Consider the following 10,776-nt stretch of genomic DNA (forward strand, 5'->3'; position numbering starts at 1 on the left):
GGCGGGGCCGGCGGGGTTTGAGGTTCGGGAGCTGCAGGGAGCAGCAGATTTGGGCCCAGATTGGCGGCGGGGAGGAGGAGAGAAGCCGCAGCGCCGGCCGGCACCTCCCAGGCGCTGGGCAGCCCCTCCCCGGGCTCGGCCGCGCTCCCCCAGCCCTCGGCGGGGATAAAAGGCCCCCGGCAGCAGGCAGGGCACGGCACAGCCGCTCCAGCCCCGAGCCAGCAGCAGCTGCCCCTCGGCTCCGGCTCCTCCGCCGCCAGCAGCGCGACCCCCGAAGCTGCAGCCATGGGTAAGGGACCCCCGCGGGCTCGGGCGCAGCCCCGGGCATCCCGGGGAATTGTCCGTGCCGGAGCTCCCAGCGTGTCCCGGCTCTGCGGGACAGCTCTGTCCCCGCCGTGCCCGTCCCGCGGACACCTCTCTGTCCCCGTGCCGTCCGTGCTCGGTCCCGTCGCCGCGGCGGGGAGGGGTCCCCGCGGGCTCCGCTGTCCCGGGCCGGGCCCCGCGCTGTCCCGGGGTCCCTGTCCCGCAGCCGGGAGGGGCAGCGCCACCCCGAGCGCTCGCTGCGGGGCCCGGGGAGGGCCGGGCTGGCCCCGGGGCGGCCCCGGGGGTCCCGCGGGACGGAGGGACCCTCGGAACGGGCTCGGGGTGCGGGGCCCGGCCCGGGCTCACGGTGTCCCCTCCGCTCCCCAGACAGGTGCAGAGCTCCGTGCTACGAGTACCCCGCGTGTCCCGAAGTGCTGAAAGGCGAGTGCTGCCCACGGGGCTGGGCTGCCTCGGGGGGCTGCGGGTTTTCGGGGGTCCCCCTGAGCCCAGCGTCGGCGCTGAGCCCCTTTCCCAGAGCTGCCGGAGATTCCTCCCGGTTGTTCCCGGGTCAGGAGCGGCCCCAGGCCCGGCCGGGGGGCGCCGGAGGGAATCGCAGCAGCCCGGGAATCCCGGCGGTCACTCGCGGGAGCTGCCCGGAGCTCCCCCGGGGCCGTTCGGGGCTTCCCGGCGCGGTCTGAGCGCGCTTCTGTGTCCGCAGCGCCGCGGGAGGAGGTCGCCTACGTGACCTGCACCTACAGGTGCACCTGCAGCGAGCAGCCCGATTTCCTGGCCACCGTGGACCTCAACCCGCGCTCCTGCAGCTACGGCCAGGTACCGGCCCCGCCGGGCCCGGGGCGGGACCGCTGCGGGGCCGCGCTCCCCGCGCCCTCCGGGGCCGCCCGGGCAGCGCTTCCTACCGGGAAAAAACCGGGGAGCACCTTCTCCCCGTGCCCTCTGCTCCCGGGGCCGCTCCCGGTCCCTCACCCGAGCCCCCCGGAGCCCGGGGCCGGTCCCGGTCCCTCTCCCGAGCCCCCCGGAGCCCGGGGCCGGTCCCGGTCCTTCTCCGGAGCCCCCCAAAGCCCGGGGCCGCTCCCGGCCCCTCTCCCGAGCCCCCCAAAGCCCGGGGCCGCTCCCGGTCCTTCTCCGGAGCCCCCCAAAGCCCGGGGCCGCTCTCGGCCCCTCTCCGGAGCCCCCCAAAGCCCGGGGCCGCTCCCGGCCCCTCTCCCGAGCCCCCCAAAGCCCCGGGGCCGCTCCCGGCCCCTCTCCTGAGCCCCCCAAAGCCCGGGCCCGCTCCCGGCCCCTCTCCGGAGCCCCCCCAAAGCCCGGGGCCGCTCCCGGTCCCTCTCCCGAGCCCCCCAAAGCCCGGGGCCGCTCCCGGCCCCGCTCCGGAGCCCCCCAAGCCCGGGGCCGCTCCCGGTCCCTCTCCGGAGCCCCCCAAAACCCGGGGCCGCTCCCGGTCCCTCTCCCGAGCCCCCCAAAGCCCCGGGGCTGCTCCCGGTCCTTCTCCGGAGCCCCCCAAGCCCGGGGCCGCTCCCGGCCCCTCTCCCGAGCCCCCCAAAACCCGGGGCCGCTCCCGGTCCTTCTCCCGAGCCCCCCAAAACCCGGGGCCGCTCCCCGCGGGGCTGGCCCGGCCCGGCCCGGCCTGAGCTGCCTTGGCCGTGCCCAGGTGATCCACCGGCTGCCCATGCCCAACCTCAAGGACGAGCTGCACTGCGCGGGCTGGGGCCCCGCCTGCGGCTGCTTCGACAGCGGCGCCGCGGCCAGAAGGAGCCGGCTGGTCCTGCCCTGCCTCGTCTCCTCCCGCATCTACGTGGTGGATGTGGGCTCCCAGTGCCGGGCGCCGCGGATCTGCAAGGTACGGCCGGGGCGAGCCCGGGGCGGCAGCGAGGGCCGGGAAGGGCGGGGGGCTCCGGAGGGAGGCTCGGAGGGAGGATTCCGCGAGGCCGGGAAAGGCGCCGGGCGGGCGGAGGCCGAATCTGCGCTGCTCTTTGCAGACGATCGAGCCCGTGGATGTGTTCTGGAAGTGCAACAAGGGCTACCTGGCCGTCACCCACCCGCTGCCCAACGGGGACATCCTGATCGCCAACACGGGCGACGCCGCCGGCAACGGCAAAGGTGAATTCTGCCTCCCGGAACGGCCGTTTCCGTGCCCCGGTGCCCGTTTCCATGCCCCAATACCCGTTTCCCTGCCCCAGTACCCGTTTCCATGCCCCAATACCCGTTTCCATGCCCCAATACCCGTTTCCGTGCCCCAGTGCCCGTTTCCATGCCCCGGTGCCCGTTTCCATGCCCCAGTGCCCGTTTCCGTGCCCCAATACCCGTTTCCATGCCCCAATACCCGTTTCCATGCCCCAGTGCCCGTTTCCGTGCCCCAATGCCTGTTTCCGTGCCCCAGTGCCCGTTTCCATGCCCCAATGCCCGTTTCCCTGCCCCAGTGCCCGTTTCCGTGCCCCAATACCCGTTTCCCTGCCCCGGTGCCCGTTTCCGTGCCCCAATACCCGTTTCCATGCCCCAATACCCGTTTCCGTGCCCCAATACCCGTTTCCGTGCCCCAATACCCGTTTCCCTGCCCCGGTGCCCGTTTCCGTGCCCCAATGCCCGTTTCCATGCCCCAATACCCGTTTCCGTGCCCCAATACCCGTTTCTCTGCCCCAATACCCGTTTCCCTGCCCCAATACCCGTTTCCCTGCCCCGGTGCCCGTTTCCCTGCCCAAACTCCAATCTCCCGGCCCAAACTCCCATCCCGGGAGTCCCGCTGGGGACGCGGGAGCCTGGCCTTGTCACCGCCGCGTCCCTCGCGTGGCCCAGGTGGCTTCGTGCTGCTGGACGGAGAGACCTACGGCCTGAAGGGCAACTGGGAGAACGAGTGTGAGGTTCCCCCGAGCGGCCACGACTTCTGGTACCAGGCCCAGCACAACGTCCTGGTCAGCTCGGCCGGGCTGGTGCCCAGAGTGGCCGGGCGTGGCTTCAACCCCGAGGACCTCAAGAAAGGTGGGGACCCGCGGGGGCAGCGATGGCAGCGCCGAGCGCGGGGCTGGCACGGCTCGGTGCCCCCGAGAGGCGATTTGTGCCCCGGAGCCTTTGCCAGGCTCGGGCTGAGCATGGGCAGGGCTGGAACCCAGGGCGGGCAGGGCCGGGCTGCTCCCAGGCCGGCAATTCTCTGTGCTCTCCAAAAATCCTTAATTTCTCTGTGCTCTCCAAGAATCCTGCATTTCTCTGTGCTCTCCAAAAATCCTGCATTTCTCTGTGCTCTCCAAAAATCCTGCATTTCTCTGTGCTCTCCCCAAATCCCGCATTTCTCTGTGTCCTCCCCAGCTCCTGCCTGTCCCAGTGTCGCCTCCCCAGCCCTGCCCTTTCCTGCCTGTGCCCAGCTCTGACTCCGGGGAGCCGTGCCCGTCCCCGGGCGCCCCCGAGCCTTTCCCCCGTGTCCCGCAGGGCTCTTCGGCCGCCGCCTGAACGTGTGGAACTTGTCGTGCCGCAGCCTCACGCAGTGCTTCGACCTGGGCGAGGATTCGCTGCCGCTGACCGTGCGCTTCCTGCACAGCCCCGAGGCCGCCGAGGGCTACGTGGGCTGTGCCCTGAGCGGGGCCATCTTCCGCCTCTCCAGAGCCTGCGAGGCGAGTGCAGGAGGAGGAGGAGGAGGAGGAGGAGGAGGAGGAGGAGGAGGAGGAGGAGGAGGAGGAGGAGGAGGAGGAGGAGGAGGAGGAGGAGGAGGAGGAGGAGGAGGAGGAGAGGAGGAGGAGGACGAGGAGGAGGAGGAGGAGGATGAGGAGGAGGAGGAGGAGGAGGAGGAGGAGGAGGACGAGGAGGAGGAGGAGGACGAGGAGGAGGAGGAGGAGGAGGAGGAGGAGGAGGACGAGGAGGAGGAGGACGAGGAGGAGGAGGAGGAGGAGGACGAGGAGGAGGAGGAGGAGGAGGAGGAGGAGGCGGGGCCAGGGAGCCGCGGGTCCGGGGCTGGCGGGGCAGCGGGGCAATGAGCCCGCTGTGCCCGGCTCGGCTCGGCTCGGCTCGGGCCGGGGCAGCGCGGGCTGAGCCGGGCTCGGTGTCCCTGTGCAGAGAGACAACTGGGCCGTGGAGGAAGTGATCCGGATCCCGGCCAAGGACGTGAGGGGCTGGATCATGCCCACCATGCCAGGTTCGTGTGCCCTCGGGGCTGGCATTGCTGTGGGCTCGGCGCGTTCTGCAGCCGGGCACAGCCCGGGCAGGTGACCCCAGACCCGGCTGGGTGACCCCAGAGCCCAACTGGGTGGTCCCACAGCCCTGCAGGGTGACCCCAGAGCCCGGCTCGGTGGTCCCAGAGCCCGGCTCGGTGGTCCCAGACCCGGCTGGGTGACCCCGAATCCCGGCCGAACCCCCATCCTGGCCGAGCCCGATTTCCCCATCGCTGCTCAAGGCCAGCTCGGGCCAGGTGCCCGTGCCCTGGCCCGGCTCTGCCCGTGCCCTGAGCCCCGGCTCTGCCCGCAGCCTTCATCGCCGACCTCGTCATCAGCCCGGACGACCGGTTCCTGTACGTGAGCAATTGGTGGCACGGGGACATCCGGCAGTACGAGCTGGCCAGGAACTGCAAGCCCCGGCTGGTGGGGCAGGTGAGGGGCAGCGCCCGGCCCGGGGGGAGCGGGGCCGCGGCCGCGGAACGCTCGTGTGCCAGCGCGGCCCTTGCAGGTGTTCGTGGGCGGCAGCATCCTGCGAGGGGGCCCCGTGACCGTGTGCAGGGACGAGGAGCTCAAGGGCCAGCCCGAGCCGCTGGTGCTCAAGGTGAGCGGCCGCAGGGCCGGCAGCGCCGGGCGGGCCGGGGGAGCGGGGCTGGGGCTGTGGGGGGCGTGGGGGGCGTGGGGGGGCGTGGGGGGCGTGGGGGGGTGTGTGCTCACCTGAGCGTGGGTGTGTGCTCACCTGAGCGTGGGTGTGTACTCACCTGAGTGTGGGTGTGTGCTCACCTGAGTGTGCGGGTGAACCTCTGCTGGCTGTCACTGCCCGTGATGGCACACAGCCCCAGTGCTCCCAGTGCCCCCAGTCCCATGTCCCAGTACCCCCAGTACCCCCAGTCCCGTGTCCCAGTGCCCCCAGTAACCCAGTCCGTGTGTCCCAGTGCCCCCAGTACCCCCAGTCCCGTGTCCCAGTGCTCCCAGTCCCGTGTCCCAGTGCTCCCAGTAACCCAGTCCGTGTGTCCCAGTGCCCCCAGTCCCGTGTCCCAGTGCTCCCAGTCCCGTGTCCCAGTGCCCCCAGTAACCCAGTCCCGTGTCCCAGTGCTCCCAGTCCCGTGTCCCAGTGCCCCCAGTGCTCCCAGTCCCGTGTCCCAGCACCCCAGTGCCCCCAGTCCCGTGTCCCAGTGCCCCCAGTCCCGTGTCCCAGTGCCCCCAGTAACCCAGTCCCGTGTCCCAGTGCTCCCAGTCCCGTGTCCCAGTGCCCCCAGTGCCCCCAGTCCCGTGTCCCAGTGCTCCCAGTCCCGTGTCCCAGTGCCCCCAGTGCCCCCAGTCCCGTGTCCCAGTGCCCCCAGTACCCCCAGTCCCGTGTCCCAGTGCCCCCAGTGCCCCCGGTCCCGTGTCCCAGTGCCCCCAGTAACCCAGTCCCATGTCCCAGTGCAAGCGCGTGTACGGCGGCCCCGCCTCGCTGCAGCTGAGCCTGGACGGGAAGCGGCTCTACGTGACCAACTCCTTCTACAGCACCTGGGACCAGCAGTTCTACCCCAGCCTGATCAAGTGAGCCACTCCCGGCTGCCAAAGGCTCCCGGGCCCGGGCGGCCGTGGGGAAGGGGCCGCGACCCCTCGGGGCTGCCCCGGAGCCGCTCCCGGCCGAGCCCCGGCGGGGCCGGGACTGAGCCGAGCCCGGGCTGAGCTCGGCCCAAGCGGGTCCGGCCTGGCCGGGCGCGGCCGGAGCCGCTGCAGGGGGAGCTGGGGAGGGGAAAGAGGCGCGGAGCCCGTGCTGGCACGGGTTTGTGCCCGTGCTGGGCTCGGGTTTGTGCCCGTGCCGGGCTCGGGTTTGTGCCCGTGCTGGGCTCGGGTTTGTGCCCGTGCTGGGCTCGGGTTTGTGCCCTCCTGCTCTCGGGTTTGTGCCCGTCCTGGGCTCGGGTTTGTGCCCGTGCTGGCACGGGTTTGTGCCCGTCCTGGGCTCGGGTTTGTGCCCGTCCTGGGCTCGGGTTTGTGCCCGTGCTGGGCTCGGGTTTGTGCCCGTGCTGGGCTCGGGTTTGTGCCCGTCTGCTCTCGGGTTTGTGCCCGTCTGCTCTCGGGTTTGTGCCCGTCCTGCTCTCGGGTTTGTGCCCGTCCTGCTCTCGGGTTTGTGCCCGTGCTGGGCTCCGGTTTGTGCCCGTCCTGCTCTCGGGTTTGTGCCCGTCCTGCTCTCGGGTCTGTGCCCGTCCTGCTCTCGGGTTTGTGCCCGTCCTGCTCTCGGGTTTGTGCCCGTGCTGCTCTCGGGTTTGTGCCCGTGCTGCTCTCGGGTTTGTGCCCGTCCTGCTCTCGGGTTTGTGCCCGTGCTGGGCTCGGGTTTGTGCCCGTCCTGTCCCGGGTTTGTGCCCGTGCCGGGCTCGGGTTTGTGCCCGTCCTGCCCTCGGGTTTGTGCCCGTCCTGCTCTCGGGTTTGTGCCCGTCCTGGGCTCGGGTTTGTGCCCGTCCTGGGCTCGGGTTTGTGCCCGTCCTTCTCTCGGGTTTGTGCCCGTCCTGCTCTCGGGTTTGTGCCCGTGCTGGGCTCGGGTCTGTGCCCGTCCTGGGCTCGGGTTTGTGCCCGTCCTTCTCTCGGGTTTGTGCCCATCCTGCTCTCGGGTTTGTGCCCGTCCTGCTCTCGGGTTTGTGCCCGTCCTGCTCTCGGGTTTGTGCCCGTCCTGCTCTCGGGTTTGTGCCTGTGCTGGGCTCGGGTTTGTGCCCGTCCTGCTCTCGGGTTTGTGCCCTCCTGCTCTCGGGTCTGTGCCCGTCCTGTCTCGGGTTTGTGCCCGTCCTGTCTCGGGTTTGCCCCCGCTCCGGGAACCGGCAGCCGCAGGCGCCCCCGGCCCGTCCCGCTGGCCCCGGGCCCGGGCGGCCCCGCCGCAGCCCCGGGCGGCTCCGGCGGCCCCGCGGTCGCTGTCGCCACGAGCCGCCGCTGTCCCCGCGCAGGGAGGGCTCGGTGATGCTGCAGCTCGACGTGGACACGGACAAGGGCGGCCTGAGCGTCAACAAGAACTTCCTGGTGGATTTCGGCAAGGAGCCCAACGGGCCGTGCCTGGCGCACGCCATTCGCTTCCCCGGCGGCGATTCCAAATCCGTGACCCTGCCCTGAGGGAGCCCGGCAGCGCCGCTGGCCCCGGCAGCGCCGGCCTCGGCTGCGGGGCTCGGGCTCCGGGGGGATTCGGGGTGCCCTGGGTGATGGCTCGGGGGGATTTGGGGTGCCCTGGGTGATGGTTCGGGGGGATTCGGGATTTGGGGTGCCCTGGGTGATGGCTCGGGGGGATTTGGGGTGCCCTGGGTGATGGTTCGGGGGGATTCGGGATTTGGGGTGCCCTGGGTGATGGCTCGGGGGGATTTGGGGTGCCCTGGGTGATGGCTCGGGGAGATTCGGGATTCGGGGTGCCCTGGCTGATGGCTCGGGGGGATTTGGGGTGCCCTGGGTGATTTCAGGTTTGGGACCCCCCTGCCATTCCCGGCCATCCCTCTCCCGTCCCGCTCCCGTCCCGCTCCCGTCCCGCTCCCCGGGCTGCTCTGCTTTCCCTGCAGTCAATCAATAAAGTTTTTCCCTGCATCAGCCGCAGCTTCCCGAGGCTCATTCCCGGAAAAATCCCGGGACAAACCAATCCCGGCGGGGGCTGCGGGCGGCAGCGGCGCCGGGAATTCCCCGGGCCAGGCCGGGCGGGGCCGGGCGGGGATCGCTGGAAGTGTCCGGGAGAAATTCCCGGCGCTGGTTCTTTTCCCGGGGGTTTGCTTCCAGGGGTGGAATTCATCACTGTTTTATCCCTCTTGTATTCCCTTTTTTATCCTTTTTTCTCCCCCCATCTCTTTTCCCCCCTTGTTTTATCCCTGGGGGCTCCCGGGGAAGGTTTTGCCCAGAAATAAAGTGAAATAATTGGGATCAATCCTTCCCTGGCCCAGGTTTTTCCATGGATTTCCCATCCCTGGAATTGCCCAAGCCCAGCCTGGGCAGCTCCTGCAGCCACCGGGGCCAGTGGAACGGGATGAGCTTTAAGGTCCCATCCATCCCAAAATCCCAAAACAATCCCCAAATCTCAAAGAATCCCACAATCCCCAACTCCGCGTTCCGAAGCCTCGCCCCCTGCAATTAAAACCCCAGTCCCGTTAATTTAACTTCAATTAAAAGTTTTCCACTCTTCCCCCTTCCCAGTAAAAATCTGCAACTTCCCCAAAAACCCTCGGCACTCCTTTCCAAAGGAGCCCCTGGAAAAGTCGGGAAGCTCCAGGTCCTCTTCCCTCACCCCGGGATTTTGGGATTTTGGGATTTTGGGGTTTGAGGATCCTCCCCTCGTCTCCCTGGGTTTGGTGTCTTTTTTTTTTTTTTTTCCTGGGAAAAAAGGATCCTTTGGGGTTTTTTCCGGGCAAATTCCCAACCGGTTATTCCCAGAAAGTGGAATTTTTGGGTGGAAAAAGGGGCATTTTTTGCGAATAACGATCCCAAACCCAATCCCGGGGAAATCCACGGTGAAAGAAATCCTTCCCCTCAGGGAGAGGCTGGAATTCCTCCGTGGAATTTGAACCATTCAAATCCCTTTCCCCCGAAATTTTCCAGCTGTTCCAAAGCTTTTTCCTTGGAATTCCCAGCCGGTGGGAGCAGGGATTTATATTAAAAAATTGATTTAAATGCTGTCTTTTAAATCTGCTTCCCGATTTATTTCCCCTCCCCCTAGGAATTTGGGAATGTGGGAACTGGCTGTGATCCCCCTGGGAAATCCGGGAGTCGGGAATTCGAGATTTGGGAATTCCAATAGTGGGGAATTCGGGAATTCTGGGATTTGGGAATTCCAAGAGTAGGGAATTTGGGAATTCTGGGATTTGGGAATTCCGGGAGTTGGGGATTTGGAGTTTGAAATTTCGGAATTTGGGAATTCCGAGATTCGGGAATTCAGGAATTCTGGGATTTGGGAATTCGGGAATTGCGGGATGCACGTGACCCGCGGGATGAAATCAATCCAAGGAAAATTCTTTTCCTTTTCCTTTCCCTGCTCCTCGCACGCGCCTTGCACACTCCTTGCACGCGTGACACACCCACGTGACCCGCTTGCACACTCCTTGCACGCGTGACACACCCACGTGACCCTCCCATGCACACTCCTTGCACGCGTGACACACCCACGTGACCCGCTTGCACACTCCTTGCACGCGTGACACACCCACGTGACCCGCTCGCACACTCCTTGCACGCGTGACACACCCACGTGACCCTCCCTTGCACGCTCACCCCCCTTGCACACTCGCACGTGACTCGCGCACGTGACCTCCCCCCCCCGTTGCACGGCCCCCACGCGCGGGACCCTCCCCACGTGACCCGCTTGCACACTCAGCGCACACCCGTCTCCCCTCGCGCCGCCCGGCCCGACCAATCAGATCGCTGTTGCCAGGCAGATTTCAGCCCCTCCCGCCCCGCCACATCCGGGCGCTCACCGCTCGCCGGCGGGCGGGCGGGGCGCGGGCTCAGCCAATCACAGCCGCGGCCGCCGCCGTATCCGGGCAGACCAGCGGCGCCGCGGCCAATCAGAAAAAAAGAAGGGGCGCGCGCGGCGGGCGAGGGGCGCGTCCACTTTCGGTTCGCGCGGGGGGCGCGGGGCACGTGGCGGGACCCCTCCCCTCCCCCCCCCCCCCACCCCCCCCCGGGACCCCCCGAGCAGGACGGGACAAGGTGGGTGCGGGGCTGGTGGGGGGGTGGGCGGGGGGACACCCGGGGGGACACCGGGGGGACACGCGGGGACACCCCGGGACACGCGGGGGACACGCGGGGACACCCGGGGACACCGGGGGGACACCCGGGGACACCGGGGGGACACCCCGGGACACGCGGGGACACGCGGGGACACCGGGGGGACACCGGGGGACACCCCGGGACACGCGGGGACACGCGGGGACACCGGGGGGACACCGGGGGACACCCCGGGACACGCGGGGACACCGGGGGGACATCGGGGGACACCCCGGGACACGCGGGGACACCCCGGGACACCGGGAGGACACCGCGGGGACACCGGGGAGACACCGGGGGGACACGCGGGGGACATGCGGGGACACCGGGGGGACACCGGGGGGACACCCCGGGACACTGGGGGGACACCGGGGGGACACCCCGGGACACGCGGGACACCCCGGGACACCGCGGGCTCGGCCGCGGGACGGGGGTCCCGGCCCCCGGTGCCGCCCCGGGCCGCGGGGGAGGGCGCGGAGGCTGCGGCGGCCCCGGGGCTGGTTCCGGCGGCCTCGTGGCCCCGTGTCCCCCGGGTCTCCTCGCTGTGTCCCCGGGCACCGCCTGTCCCGGTGTCCCGGCGCCCCAGCCCGGGTCGCTGCCGATGTCCGCG

The 10,776-nt window shown here is 69.4% G+C and overlaps 1 protein-coding gene across 1 annotated transcript; it reads left to right on the forward strand.

Moving 5' to 3' along the window:
* Positions 1 to 1,972: 1,972 nt before the first annotated feature.
* LOC144248394 (methanethiol oxidase-like) lies at positions 1,973 to 7,544 on the forward strand. The gene is made up of 9 exons (XM_077790558.1): positions 1,973 to 2,158; positions 2,298 to 2,418; positions 3,112 to 3,294; positions 3,739 to 3,920; positions 4,360 to 4,438; positions 4,768 to 4,889; positions 4,966 to 5,058; positions 5,881 to 5,999; positions 7,382 to 7,544. The coding sequence occupies exons 1-9, from the start codon at positions 1,988 to 1,990 to the stop codon at positions 7,542 to 7,544; spliced, it is 1,233 nt and encodes a 410-aa protein (XP_077646684.1). The 5' UTR covers positions 1,973 to 1,987.
* Positions 7,545 to 10,776: the final 3,232 nt, after the last annotated feature.

The sequence above is a fragment of the Lonchura striata genome, unplaced genomic scaffold (assembly GCF_046129695.1).
Source record: "Lonchura striata isolate bLonStr1 unplaced genomic scaffold, bLonStr1.mat Scaffold_106, whole genome shotgun sequence".
Lineage (NCBI taxonomy): Eukaryota > Metazoa > Chordata > Aves > Passeriformes > Estrildidae > Lonchura > Lonchura striata.